Source organism: Patella vulgata, chromosome 6, assembly GCF_932274485.2.
Source record: "Patella vulgata chromosome 6, xgPatVulg1.2, whole genome shotgun sequence".
NCBI lineage: Eukaryota > Metazoa > Mollusca > Gastropoda > Patellidae > Patella > Patella vulgata.
This window is the reverse complement of record NC_065884.2, coordinates 2,502,055-2,518,352: the sequence shown is the minus strand read 5'-3', so window position 1 is coordinate 2,518,352 and position 16,298 is coordinate 2,502,055. Positions and strand designations below refer to the sequence as shown.

The 16,298-nt window shown below is 37.2% G+C and overlaps 2 protein-coding genes across 2 annotated transcripts in view; both read right to left on the bottom strand.

Moving 5' to 3' along the window:
- Positions 1-14,251, bottom strand: part of LOC126823536 (putative ankyrin repeat protein RF_0381) — a 39,461-nt gene extending 25,210 nt beyond the window's left edge. Inside the window, exon 1 of the mRNA XM_056102068.1 lies at positions 14,211-14,251. The gene's annotated coding sequence lies outside the window, so the exon portion shown is untranslated. The remainder of the gene's footprint in view (positions 1-14,210) is intronic.
- Positions 10,632-16,298, bottom strand: part of LOC126823518 (rho-associated protein kinase 1) — a 171,808-nt gene continuing 166,141 nt past the window's right edge. The window contains exon 8 of the mRNA XM_056101670.1: positions 10,632-10,984. Within this exon, the coding sequence (XP_055957645.1) occupies positions 10,632-10,984 (353 nt within the window). The remainder of the gene's footprint in view (positions 10,985-16,298) is intronic.

Here is a 16,298-nt window from a genome sequence, read left to right as displayed (position 1 = left end):
ACGGACTCATCACAGTCCGCGTTTCTTTCCAATTGAGACAGAATCTCGTGGCAGTGTGAAATTAAATCGTGATTTGTTATTGCTTCGTTATTCGGGATTCAAATTTTGAATAATGAATAAGTATGGATCGAAACCACGCCACGTGACCCAATCATCTAAATCGTTATTCAAACTTGTAATACAAAATAGTCTGTTTTATGATACAGGAGTAATTTTCATTGAACAAAAAATAATCATTGTTTACTTGACAAATAGACAACGATGATATGAACTTTTAAGAAACAATAATAATTTTATTTCTATCCCGAATAACGAAACATGTTCTGTCTCTCTTTTCGTTATTGAAGCTCGAAGAAGAAAATGGATTGTTTTACGCCGTAGAAGTGATAAGAGTGTTTTTACTGTTGATACATCCTTCTTATAAGTCAATTGCACACCCCCCACCCCACCCCCCAAATAAAACCTCCCAAAATAAAACGTACTTTACTTGACAAATGGACAAAGATGATATAAAATTTATAAGTTCCAACCCCGAATAACAATACACGGTCTCTTTATTCGTTATTCAAACTCTAAAAACCAAATTAGATTGTAGGAAATAGATTGTATTATGTAACATAAGTGAATAGAGGTTTGTTAACTGCCGGTGCGCGCAGTTTCCACATGGCTGCCGCGGGGGGGGGGGGGGCAAAGACAGTGTATAGTCGTATACTATGACGTAGGCTACATGTAAAAGAATCCTTTCAGTTGGAATTCGAAACATGTATAGGCCATAGCAGCGCTGTGCAAGCAAAATTTGCCCCATAGCACATTCCATGGCGTAAGCCCGTCTTCATTAGCCAAATCGGTTTAAAACAGTATGACTTTAAAACCCATTTTATGTTATGAATTGTTAAAGGATTGTTTAATGTTATTGTTCAACCAAATATTCCATTTCCAATAAATAGCATAATTCAAGTTTTGTTTTTAAACAAATTCGTTTTCAAAGAATGATTTATATGTATATAATATTAATAGAAACACCCGAACATTGCCATTAAGGATTGATATGTAATATTAATAGAAACACCCGAACATTGCCATTGGAATGATTTATATATAACATTAATAGAAAGATTCGACCATTGCAATTAAGCTTTATTTCATCTGTAAAAGTAAAATATTAATAGGACCCGTACGTAACACGGACTGACTATACGTTGGAATGTGGGGGCATATTTCTAAATAACACAGTCAGGACTTGACAATTTATTACATTCCAAATTTGATTCCCGAATAACGAAACACGTTTCGTTTCATTATTCGTTATTCCAGCACGAAAAACAAAATGAATTGTTTCATGACAGAAGTGAAAAGAGTTGTTTTACTGCTGAGGCATCCTTCTTACAAGTCATTTAGTAATAGGCCTATTGTGGACTGGGGCCTGCAACCGAAAATGAAAATACTTCCTAATGTTGTTTACTTCTAGTGGCACAAATAAAAGGAATTTATTAAAGCAATAGATATGTTTCATAATTGATTTATTCGCATGGTTGCTACGTTGCATACAGTAATCAAATATTATACATATGGTGGATTAACTCATTAGGAAACAGAATGGGAAAATAACATTTATTTAAGCTATGGACATTTTTAATTTATTGATTTATTCACATAGCTGCCATGTTGCATATCATAATCAAATTTTATACATATCGTGAATTCTGTTACCAGGAAACAAAATGGGACAATACAATTTCACGACAATACCTTCTCAATTCACAATTATAATACGAACTGGACAACTGCGCATCGATGGACGGTCTTCGAATTTTTACATGACGTCACAATTCATGGTCGGCTCCTGACCCATATAGTTTGCTCGTCTTTACGTAAACGATCTTCTAAAATCAGCAGCTTTCGTTCTATTATTTAAGTAAGTATTATCTTGAAGTGTCATTCGTTAATTCCTAGATGTTTACCCGGTGTTGACGGGGGAGGGCTCAGTGCGGGACCCTTATAGGAGTATTGTGAAACAGGAAGTCGTATTATAACTCCGAAACAGGTATGCCACTACCCGGCTCGAACCACTGATGGATACGCCTGGATAGTAAGCGGATCTACAAACTACGAATAAGGTGGGGGGAGGGGCGGTTCCAAATCTAGGGCGCCATCCCAATTCCACCCCACAATGAATGTCAACATAGACAGTTGACAGAACATTTGTACAGTCTGTCGCCCCATGATCCACGCACAAGTGGTACTACCAACTGGGCGGTTCACTATAACCGTGAATATGATAGTGATGAGACAGTATAAGACCACAGCGGAGTGTAAAAATATGACACAATGGAATCGAGCGCCATAGGCGCGAAAAAAATTCAGATAGCGATGCATAATATTTAAAATACTGAGCTTTTAATTTTATTTTTTGGGTCTGGATCTGAGCCCCCCCCCCCCCCATTGTAACGCCACTGCTTAGGGGTGTTATCTTTGTCGCGCGGGGGCGCCAGGGGCGGATCCATGAATTTTTGTAGGAGGGGGTTTGCCAGGTTCCTGTTGAGGAAATTTGACAGTAGACAATGCATGATGTCATCATCGTCTCCGAGCTTTTTAAAGAGAGAAATCCAACACCCCGTTTGATGTCAATTTTTATTAGGAATTTATAGGATCACATTGTGATTCAATTTCATTGATGCAAAGCATTAATTGTGATATCACATATGTCTATATCATTATCTGAGGCTTTGAATGCCCATTCCATCACACTATCTGTGACACAGTAGATTTCTATAACATCACTGTAGACTAGCTATTTAACTTGGGAGATTATGTATTTTCAAACTTGTAAAATAAAATGTCACTTTGTATTGTCTCCATCTTCTTTATTTATCCGTCTCAAGTTGGCGTGCACGTAAAAGAACCCCTGACACTTGGAATTTGAAACAAGAGGAGGTCATAGCGCTGCTGTCCGAGTCAAATTTCCCTCATAGAACACATAGCCTTCTTTTTTAGCATTTATGAAGCTGAAAAGTAGGATGTTATGCCGCTTTCATTTTATATAAATATCCGTCTAGTTATTCGTATGGTACGAAGATGGGCATTTAAATTTGATGAAGAGAAAAGGAGATGGAAAATTTCCCTCCCAGTACACATCTTTAGCCTGGTTTGTTGAGAAAAGTAGGACGTTAAACCCCATTTTATTGCTTTTCCCTTCAATATCCACAATTAAATAGACTCCATTGACTGCATTACTTGTACTGCAAGAAGGACTGACGAATGGTCTTTTATAAATTAGTATGCCTGAAATGATTCCTTGGCAGTTTAAATTTTGTTGTAAAATTAACCAAAACTTTCAACATTGCTCTTTCTTTTTTTCTGTTGGTGATGTAATGATTCAGGCCTATAAATATATTTATTTTGTATTTTGTTCTATATTATTTAGGTCTATAAATCCATTAATGTTTGGATAATATTATATTTAATATATAGACCTAATATACTAACTTACTCGCCTTCAAAGTGTTCAGCAAACCGGGTGGATTTACTATTAGTAAGTCTAGTAGGTCTATATCTTGAATATAATATTATCCAAAAATAAATGGATTTATAGGCCAAGATAGAAGAGAACAAAATAAATGGATTTATAGGCCTGAACTATTACATCAGCAATGGAAAGAAAAGAACAGGTAAAGTTGAAAGTTGTTGTTAAATTACAACAAGTTGGAGTATTTTAAGGAATTGGATAAATGAAGAATCACAAACTAGAGATGATTGAATACAATATATCTGAATTAAACAAGAGATAATAAATCTATGACGATTATTATTTTCATACACAAACTAAGCTAATTTTTAATGAATTAAGTGAATAGAAGACGGGTCTTTCAATGGCATTTAAAATAGACGTTTTATCGTATTATCAGAACATAGCATTTCTTCGTTTTGTTGTGAATTTTACAGCAGAATAAAAAAAATACGCGGGAAATAAAACGAATCCCGATCATCAAGTTGCGTTATCCCTATTTCATTTTGGAGAATCAAATTGGCGTTTAGGTACGGTCATTAGGTAGATACACCCAATAGCAATTTACCTTCTGATAGTTAAACCTCGTTTAGGTACCTACAGGTAGGTAATTAGATAATCCAATAACAATTTAGGCTACCTTCTGATAGGTTAGCGGCGTTTAGGTACCTACAGGTAGATACATATACAATCTGGTTAAAACACAGATCCTATTTCGTTTCGTTTCTATAGTTCAAAATTTCATTCATGTAGTGTAGGCCATCAAAAGTATAAAAAAACGAAACGAAATATAGATCTGTATTTCAATCAGATTGATACATCCAATAACAATTTACCTTCTGATAGGTAATGAGCGTTTAGGTACCTACAGGTAGGTACATACAATAACAATTTACCTTCTGATAGGTAATGTGCGTTTAGGTACCTACAGGTAGGTACATCCAATAACATTTTACCTTCTGATAGGTAATGTGCGTTTAGGTACCTATAGGTAGATACATACAATAACAATTTACCTTCTGTTAGGTAATGTGCGTTTAGGTACCTACAGGTAGGTACATCCAATAACAATTTACCTTCTGATAGGTAATGATACAATAATACTAGAATTTGAAGATAACCTGGAGCAGATTTGTTAATAGATCGATAAGTTTAAGATTATATTTTAAAGTTCATCCTTTCTGGAACATGGAGCCAATGTAATTTGTTTAAGACTAGTTTTAGTGACAACGTAAGCAGCATGGTTTTTGCGGGGAATGCTCACTAGGCCGCGGGTTGGGTTAGGGTTAGGTTTATTGATACCCATATTTATAGTATTTCTTGTAGTGGCGGACTAGTGAACCCCCGGACTAGTGAACTCCTCTCGTTTTTGCAATCTTTGGAGCTTTGAAACTTCTTCGTCAGTAATACCAGTTAGTAACGAATTACATGGTCGATTCTTGACAGGACAAAGGACCAAGCTAATGATGCGCAAGCATCTTCTGCAATAATTTACACCGCCTGTGAGTAGGACCCACGACTTCATCGTTGACATTTAGCATGTTACATGACATCCATTGTTTAACATTATCTAAACAACCTTCCAGATTGACACCTTTCAATATTTTTATCAGATGATTGACACATGTTGGTCTGTTTGTTGTTATAAAGATTAAAATCATCGATATGTTAAATAAATATGGCATGGATTTAATATTGATGTCAATACTAGCCTGTGATCATTAGTGTGTTGAAGTCGATCTATGTTTCTTTGGTAAGAGTTACCTCCCATTATAACCTAACAACTCCCCACCTCACCTCTTGTACCTGGCATTTAATGAACAGATTATAAAATACTAGAAATAAATACAGACAAAAGACAATTGGTTTATTATTAAGTCAAATATAATTTCCTATTATAGAAATTGACAAACAAATAAACAATCAGTATTTATTATTACAATCACATGTATATATTTGATATTTATTGTTGTGTGTTGGGAAGGGGGGGGGGGCGCGTAAAGTCTGTCGTTGGGTCAAGTGGAGTGGTTTCGATTTCCAGCTTGCACGTGACTCACTGCTGCGCTCTATTCTATTATAACATCATTCTCCCACTCCTCGATTGTCTTATACTGTTTCAGCACTATCATAATCACGGTTATAGTGAACTGCCCGGCTAGTATAGACCACGATCGGCGAACAACTATATAATTATACAATACTATCTATGTTCTACCGGGACGCTGAATGTTATAGCCAGTATTTTCTTGACATTCTTTGTGGGGTGTGATTATGGATGGCGCCTTAGATTTGGAACCACCCCCACCCCCACCCCCTATTCACAGCTTCTATATCCGCTACTGGTCATGGCCCCTAGCTAGAAAACTCGCACCTGTGGGGCTCGACTCCTGACTGCGTCAATCGTACTAGGGGCATGTGCATCAGTCGGTCGCATTTTGGCTACCCCCCCTCCACACAAAAAATCGTTATGTACGCCCCTGTACGTAGGGTAAACTATCACAGATACAAAGAATTGATTCTATTCGTAAAGTTAGATGAGAGATATTTTAGAGAAATAAAATAAAATTAAACGGGGTTTAACGTCCTACTTTGCTGCCCCCAAGATGCTATTAAAGACGGACATAGGTGATAGAGTGCGATATGAAGGAATGTTGCCCTAAATGTGGCGCTGAGACACTAACAAGGGGGAAACAAAGCTGGAAAATTTGCCAGGACAGCTGCCTATGGCGTACTACTCTTTATAATTCTAATTGTCAAGGGGTCTTTTACGTGCACGTCAACGTGTACACTGTACCTCGGTTGTTCATACTATCCGGTATATTAGACGCCACCCTTGCCATGCCCCCCGTCCTGCATCACTAATAAAGGGAAACAACACTGGAAAATCTCTGAGAACTTTCTCGACCAAATTTGGCGATCGGCTCTTCTTCCAAATTCCAACTGTCAAGGGTTCTTTTACGTACACGCCTACGTATACAGGGACCTCGGTTGTTCGTCCCACCCGATCCGAAAGACTAGACCCTGTCCTTACCATACCCTCCATCTTGCGACGCTGGAAAATACATGAGAACTTTCTTGGTTAACACCGGGATCGAATCATGTACTCCCTGATTAGCGAGTCAGTGCCTTACCCACTGAGCCACCGCAGTTTCCCAATCTTTTAGAGACATGTATTATGCTTGAATTTCACAAAGATTCAAGTTTCCAAATATATTGGAGAGAGAGAGAGAGAGAGGGGGGGGGGACAGAGAACAATGGGGTCTAACGTCCACTCGACACAAACTAGGTCATTTCGGACTGACACACGGTTTAATTTTATCTCAATAATTCGCTTGCACGTAGGGGTATTTAGCAGTGGAAGGAAACCGGAGGACCCGGAGAAAACCCACGATGTTGGACAAGCGACCCTTCTCCTTGCCACATACAACTGGGGAATCGAAACCAAGCCAGTTGACTCGATTACAGACCTTATGATAGAACGCACACGCGCTAAATATTGTTTGGAAATGAGGAAGGAACAACAATTCATTCAGGATTGATCAATTAAGTCTCACAAATCTTGATAACTGTACGGTGAAAATATATTCATACAAACAGTAGTACATGTATATCAACAGAGTTTCACCTACAAGTAGTTACCACCAAATTTCACATATAAAGCCGCTGCCTTGGCAATCAATTTTGGTGGGTGAAAGAGATTAATAAAATGGTAGGAAATCTCAGGATTTGCTGAGAAGGCTGGGTATAAATGGACTTCATCTAGTTCTCAATATAACAAGAGACAAAGAAGGTTTGTTTTACCAAATTTACAGAGAAAATATTAGCAGAAATAAAAAAGGAGTGACCCCGCTTCTGGGGATCGGGGCAATCAGATGACAAATTCAGAATTGCGGCCTGTAGACGGTAAACACCAAAATTGGGGATGGCTCTGCCTTTCTTGGGCGTGGGGGTGGAGGGGGGCATGAGACACGGATAAATATAAATAAGTGAAAAGCTGTTATTGAAATGATTGGTCACGCCGAATTTAAACAAAATCTGTTAATAAGTGCGACCAGTAGACAATTTACAGATAAAATGTTTACAAAAAAAAGTGGGTGTGGCACCGCCCCTTTTTTCGGGGGGGGGGGGGGGGCACGGTGGATTAGTGAGTAAGACGCTGGCTCGCTAGCCGAGAGGTCACGGGTTGGCTCCCGGTGTTGCCCGAGAAAATTTGCCTAGTCCTTCGGATTTGACGAAAAACCGAGGTCCCTTATACACATTGGCGTGCACGTAAAAGATCCCTTGGCAGTTGGAATTCGAAATAAGAGTAGGTCGTAGCGCCGCTGTTCTGGCAAAATATCAGTCATAGCCAGTGCCGGATCAAAGGCCCACCTGTCAGGTCATTCACCAAGGCCCACCTAAGTAAGCGCCGAAGTCGCACGAACGTCCGAGGGTTTTGTTGGGGGGGGGGGGTCCCCCCAGCAAAATTTTGAAAATTGACAGCCACAAACCCATTTTTCAAGCATTTCACACCAAAGCAGAAAATGGCAAATTTTTGATTTCCTGATACAATTAGATAACAGATTTCTTTTCTCCCCCCCCTCTCCTTTCTTTCTCTTTTTTCTTTATAGGCTTAGGCCCACGTTTTTTAAATGAGCTTAGGCCCACCTGTCACGGACAGGTGGACAGTCGGGCCCAGTCCGGCACTGGTCATAGCACATTGTATTGTGAATGTCCGTCTTCATTAGACCAGTCGGGGCAGACCTATAGGGCGTTAAACCCCATTTCATTTCATTTCACCACCCCTGGGGGTTGGACATGCACCAAAATAAAGGACATTGGGCATGGCTCTGTCCCTGAGGCTTGGGCATGCACCAAAGAATTGAAGTCTGTGGGCCAAACATAGACACAAGCGCAAAGACACGATTGAACGTATAAAAATAAACACGAGTTTTTGTAAACAGTATTATTCATTGAAAATAAATATATACAATAAAATTTTTAAGACATTTTAAATAAATTAAACAATAAAATAAACAATAAATATATACACAGTATTAGTCCTGTAGATAAAATACAAATACGTCATCAGTAGTTTTAACTGTTGACTACAGACAGTATAATACGTCATCAGTAGTTTTAACTGTTGACTAGAGACAATTTAATACGTCATCAGTAGTTTTAACTGTTGACTACAGACAGTATAATACGTCATCAGTAGTTGACTAGAGACAGTGTAATACGTCATCAGTAGTTTTAACTGTTGACAAGAGACAGTGTAATACGTCATCAGTAGTTTTAACTGTTGACTACAGACAGTATAATACGTCATCAGTAGTTTTAACTGTTGACAAGCGACAATAAAACTGTAAATTGTATGACTAGAGACAATAACATTATGTTGACTAGTTTACATGAATTATTATAACTTGTTTATTTTATTTTAATTTCATTTGATCTGTGATATATTTAACGTCTAAAGAAAGACTTGAGACGGGATAGTATAGGTTTAGTTGATTTAGCTTTAATATATTTTATTTTTTCATCTTGCTCAATGTCTGACCACCTACAATAATCTAGAACTGTTTCACCATCTTTATTCTTGACATGTAGATCTAGATGTAAACAATCAACTAGATATTGTACTGTAGATAAAGTACCCCACCAACATGCCTCGTGTAAGATGGTATCATTACCACTGTCTCTAACGTTAATATCAGCCTCATGACTGACTAGATATTTTATTTTATCTACAGTACTTACACTTGATCTACAACAGTAAAATAACGGTGTCTGGTTTTTATAACCTGTTGTATTAACATTCATGTGTAAATCATCAACAAGATATTGTACTGTAGATAAAGTACCAAACCAACATGCCCTGTGTAAGATGGTATCATTACCACTGTCTCTAACGTTAATATCAGCCTGATGACTGACTAGATATTTTATTTTATCTACAGTACTTACACTTGATCCACAACAGTCAAATAACGGTGTACGGTTGTTATAACCTGTTGTATTAACATCCATGTGTAAATCATCAACAAGATATTGTACTGTAGATAAAGTACCAAACCTACATGCCCAGTGTAAGATGGTATTATTATAACTGTCTCTAGCGTTAATATCAGCCTCATGACTGACTAGATATTTTATTTTATCTACAGGACTTACACGTGATGAACAACAGTAAAATAACGGTGTCCGGTTGTATTTACCTGTTGTATTAACATTCATGTGTAAATCATCAACAAGATATTGTACTGTAGATAAAGTACCACGCCAACATGCCCTGTGTAAGATGGTATTATTATGACTGTCTCTAGCGTTAATATCAGCCTGATGACTGACTAGATATTTTATTTTATCTACAGGACTTACACTTGATCTACAACATTTAAATAACGGTGTCTGGTCCAACTTGTCTCTGACGTTAACATCTATGTTCACCATGTTTTTTATATCATGCAAAGTACCATGTAGACAGGCATCAAATAATTGTTGTTGTTGTTGTTGACGTGTATCTGTAATATATAACATGTTATACTATATTTACAGTTTATCAAGTCATATTTAATATTGTTTCAGGTAAGTCAGAAATGAAATGAAATGGGGTTTAACGTCCTACTGTTCTGCTCCGATCGGGATAATGTAGAAGGGCATACGTCATACAGTGTGCTATGAGGGAAATTTTGCCCGGGCAGCGGCACTATCGCCTACTCTTATATCGAATTCCAACTGCCAAGGGATCTTTTACGTGCATTCCAATGTATACACGGGACCTCGGTTTTTCGTTTCATCCGAAGGACTAAACAGCTGTCCCTGTCAGGCCCTCCGTCCTGCATCACTGACAAGGGGGAACCACGCCGGAAAATCTGGATGAACTTTCTCCGCCAATGCAGGGTTCGAACACCCGACCTCCAGGCTAGCGAGCCATCGTCTTACCCACTTAGCCACGTGATCCCCTTCAGGTAAGTCAGCCGTTGGATATTATATTATATATTAGAATAACTTACCTTTCTTATCTGAGGTATCACTTGTATTACCAGACAAAGTACCAGGTAATAATTGTGGTTGAATGGTATCTGTAATATATAAATCATATTTAATATTTTTCATCTAACTAAAATAACTATAAAGTTTATTATACGTCTTCTGACTTCAATGACGATGGGTATATGACGTAATAATTTGTGACGATGTGTGTATGACGTAATAATATCAACCTACCTTCCTCATTTAAGGTAAGAGTTTTAATACATGTCTCCAACTCATCAATTCTCTTCTTTGTCAGAGCTTCTTTCTCTTCAGTTTGTTTTTTGTATGTTTCAAGTTTTTCGATTTTCTTCAACATCTGTTTGGAATCCCCATCTTGTGTTTCCATCTGTTTCTTCAGGTTCTCTAATTCCTGTTTTGCAAGGTCGCGATCTTTATGTAAGTCTTCTAGCTGATGTCTTGTCGTGTCTTGTTCTGTCATCAGATTGGTTTTATTTTTACCTGTATGATAAAATTATTTCCATTTCAATACTATTACCAGTATGATATAATATAATACACAATTACACAAGACAAACCCACGGACAGGGCACAATATACATAGACAAATGAAATGAAATGGGGTTTAACGTCCTACTGCTCTGTTCCGACCGGGCTAATGGAGATGGACATACGCCATACATTGCGCTATGCGGGAAATGTTCCCAGGACAGCGGAGTTACGACCTACACTTATATCGAATTCCAACTGCTAGGAGATCTTTTATCTTCAGGCCAATGTGTACTGGCGGCCTCGATTTTTCGTTCCATCCAAACGACTTCACCTTACCAGGGGGTCAAGGCCCATGCCCTCCGTCGATACATCACTGTATCATGCCGGAAAGGGATCAAACATGGGACCTCCAGGTTTACGAGCCAATGTCTTACTCACTGAGCCACCGTGGCTCCAATATACATAGACATCTCAAATAAAAAAAATCTGAATGGATCCGGGTGCTAGCTATAAGCGTCCACTACGCCGTAGGCCTACAGAACAGGGCCTATACTGGCTATAGTGATTATATAGGCTTCAGTCGAAATGAAATCAAAGAATAAAAAAATCGAAGAAAAAAGTGGGAATATTTCCGGAACGTTGTAACACACTGGTGTCAGTCATGATCGGCCATGTGCTACATAAAATCTCAATGTCAGCATATTGAGCCAGAAATAGTACTGAATTAAAATACATGGAAGGCGAAGCCATCGAACATAAGCAACCAGTCTTGACGGCCGTCGTCTGCTAAATGACTTTACACAAAGGTGATCGTCTGCCAATTGACGTCATAAGTTTGCATGTAAATAGCGCCAACAATAATAAGGGAGATAATCCAGTTATAGTAAGATAATTATTGTATCGTTCATAGTATCAATCTTTCTTATTTTGCTATAATCACATACAGTATATTGCCATGTTAGAAAGGGCGCAAAGGGCCTAATTTAGTAAAAATAAGAAATCCTATTGTAGATCCATCATTTATATTTTCTATGATGTTCTATGATTTCTCGCAAAAATCAGATTCATTTAAACAAATACGAAAAGAACCGTACGTTTGTATTTTTATGTTTTTATAAGTTGTCAATGTTTATATATATATGGTGTGTTGTTCTTGTTTAAAATAGAAATAAACTTACCATTCGTGGTGTTTTCTAATACATTTACGATTTTCTTGTAACCTAGTTCTCGTAAACATTGGATGAATTTACCATAGGCATCGCCACAGTTTAAGACATACGTCACTAGCTTGTTAGCAGCTTCCCAGCGACCTTTTTCAACGGTATTGTAAATTTTATTTATTTCGTCCCTTTCATCTGCGTCGAATACGTTTTTTTCAAATAATTTATTACCAAGTTTTACTGGTTGTTTGATATGATCCACCAGGTAGCAGTAATTGGCTTGCACTCTCACATAGTCGTCTTCTGGCATCTGACCTTTTTGTTTTACTGAAATAATTTATTACACAGCTTTATTCTGTTCTCGATAATCTCAAATATGCTTGTGTATTTTGTCTTTGTAAACAGTGGCAAGGGAGACAATCCATAAAGGAAGAAATCAAGTCCAAACCAACGGGGGTGGGGGGTGGGGGTGGGGGTAAATTGATAGGGATTAATACACCATAAGTAAACAATCTATTATGAAACTAGCTGTGGATCAAATAAATATTAAGTTTGTGTGTAAGTCATGTTTCAAATTAATTGGGCTGACCAATTTGATTTAAAACAATCACCCAATAAACATAAGTACCAATTTGGTTTAAATCCAACAAGTGATTCAGGGGACGTACTCGAAATTTGGACAATTAAAGAACAAGGGTTATGACATAAGACTTTTGGTCCACTGAGGGGCATTATAAGGAATCTGAGAGTAAAGTAGATAGAGTATTAAAATCATATGATTCCACTTACCTTGATACATTGCCATCTTGATAACAGATTTTTACTATTTCTTTACTGGGCTAGATAGGTATCTTACTTCACCTGGTCTTTTATCTTAAAAACAAGAAAATGTAATTAAAATTAGATTTCAATTCGTTCACTGACTTGTATGTTCTGGCATTAGGAGGATGGAGACCTAGGTTTGTATTCAAAGGTTTACTTGAAGTTAAGCCTTATAGTATGTGGACTATATACAAAATGTTGAATATTTCTATTTTATTTAACTATGGTCTAATACACAAAATGTTTAATATTGTCTCAGAGCTTCCTTAAATCTCATGATAACCTTGACGCCCCCCCCCCCACTACACCCATCAGCTCAAATTCCTGGACACGCCCATGTTGAAAACTGCTAGTATCATGTTCTATGGTCTAATACACAAAATGTTTAATATTGTCTCAGAGCTTCCTTAAACCTCATGATAACCTTGACGCCCCCCCCCCCACTACACCCATCTGCTCAAATTCCTGGACACGCCCATGTTGAAAACTGCTAGTATCATGTTCTTGCCTAACGAAAGTGTTTTAGAGATATTATTTGTACAGTTAATGATAACGCAATTTAAAAAGTAAAATGAACGCAATTTCCAAAGCTGCTGTAATAACCAAAAAGCTAGATTTTACTGCTATTCAAAATCGTCAACAATAGATTTTTTACGGCTGTAATATTGATAGATGTGTAGAGAATTGCACGTGCAATGGCTATTTATAGTCTCTTAGACTTTATTATAAAGGAAGTTCATATTATATAATGATATAATATAAATGGAGTTATTTTAAGCGATATTATAAAAGAGCTATTATTTAATATTTATAGAGTTTCTAATATACTATATAAACATATCAATTATTAATGGAGTTATCTTATAGAGTTCCTACTGTATCAATATATCAATTATTAAAAGAATTATTTTAAAAATATTATATATTAATATAGTTATTAGAAATTTAATATCCAAGGAGTTTCTACTATATAAAAATATCAAATATTAATAGAGTTAATAGAAATTTAATATCCAGGGAGTTTCTACTATATAAAAATATGAAATATTAATAGAGTTATTAAAGAGTTTCTACTACATAAAAATATCAAATATTAATAGACTTATTATGAAATATTTCCTACTTTATAAAAATATTAAATATTAACAGAGTTATAGATTTATTATGAAGATATAAAATATTAACAGTTATTATGAAATATTACCTACTATATACAAAAATATAATAAATATATAGAATAATATCATATCTACCTGACTGTGTTTAATTGTTCTTGTTGAAGAAAACCTCAAATCTAGATTGGTAGATGTTTAACGTCGGCTGTCTGGATTGTTTCTGACGCTCACTTCGTGGTTTACCGTTATTTATATGCGTGTTACTGTCACATCTACAAATATGCCCAAACTTTCATTTAATAATCAAAAATAAGGCGTGGTTTAAACTGTATGATTGGTAAATAATGACTAATGCTACTATAAATATCTTCACCATTTATATCGTGTAGCTAACTTATAGAAATTGAAATGAAATGAAATGAAATGGGGTTTAACGTCCTACTGTTCTGCTCCTGTACTGGGCTAATGAAGACGGACATACGCCATACAGTGTGCGACGAGGGAAATTTTGCCCGGGCAGCGGCACTATCGCCTACTCTTATATCGAATTCCAACTGCCAAGGAATCTTTTACGTGCATTCCAATGTATACACGGGACCTCGGTTGTTCGTCTCATCCGAAGGACTAGACAGCTGTTCTTGTCAGGCCCTCCGTTCTGCACCACTGACAAGGGGAAACCACGTAGAAATTGAAACCTATTATGTAGGTTACTACCCGACACGTTATTAGTTATTTGATTTGTATGGTCCATCTACAGATGCCCGTAGTCAACCAAGTGAAATGTAAACAACAACAACAACAAGTCTTAATCCATTGGTAATGAGATAAACGAAACTATAAATGACATAATTGAAAGAAAGCCGATTTAAATGTGTATATTAACCCTGCCAACTCATCAAATTTTATTAACCCTGCCAACTCATCAAATTTTATTAACCCTGCCAACTCATCAAATTTTATTAACCCTGCCAACTCATCAAATGAGAGGTGATATCAGTTATTCTTGAAAGACCATGTATATCCTGCATTGTGCACGATAAACCGGATTTGTGTTTAAGTTATTGGGAATTTTCTAGAATTATTAGCAGTTGTGTGGATCGTTTGACCTTGCATACCATCAATATTTTCTTTTCTTATCGTGTTGTTGTGTACAAGAACCATACTGTAATCACGTGTTACTCGTTTTAAGTGACGGGTCTTTATTGAAATGTATAAAGATTAGTCATGTGTTCGCTGTAATTATGTACAAATTATCATATATGGAAGTTTGCCTTTATATCTCCTTGAAATCGGAATTCGTATCTATTTAAATTGTTGTTAGTCATAAATCGGACAGGGTGAGTTCCAATTGGCTGTTTGGCTGTTGGCTATGAATAATAAAACACAGAGAAATGTCGTTAGATAAAATTATCTTTAATCCTGGCTTTCTGGGGAATGAGGTATTAACATGGTACGTGGAGAATCTTCTTATGCCCTTATTGAATATGGGGGTGTATTGTAGTCACCCCTATCCTTCTGTAAATCCCCCCGTTCGTCCACAATTCTGGTAAACATTTGACAGATAAAACTTTTTGAAAAGTTATTTTTCAAACTAGCTGTGGTTGTTTAGCTAGTTCCAGGGGGCACCTGTTAAGTTTCATAGCTGCCCCAGGTCATGTCCCCTAAAATCCTATAAACACTCTACAGGTTAGAGTTCTTTTTTTTCAATCTTTCTGTGGTCCTGTTGACATCCGTAGTTTTGCCCCTGAAAACCAACATCCACAAAGTAGTTCAAGAGCGTATAGTCGTTTCCTGACAACGCTATCTGTTACATGGGCTGCGCTGCCGGGTTTTGGTTCTAGATTTGCTTACAGATCTAGATTACTAGAATGACCAAACAATATCATCAGTAAGAAAGATTCAAAATGCAAAGCTAGTACCCAGCTCAGAACAGATTAGATACTTGTAACCAGCAAAATGTTGAAAGGAAGGGGGAAGGGGGGGTCCAAAAGACCCCTTGTGTCCGATAATGTAATACTCGTAGTTTCTTGTACGTCCATTCTATGATCAGAATTATACTCGACATTAATTAGCTGACAATGTATACAATTCGGGGGGTCACGGTGGCTATGTGGGTAAGACGCTGGCTCGCTAGCCTGGAGGTCGGGTGTTCGATCCTTGCAATGGCCGAGAAAGTCCACCCTTGTCAGTGATGCAGGACGGAGGGTCTGACAAGGACAGCTGTCT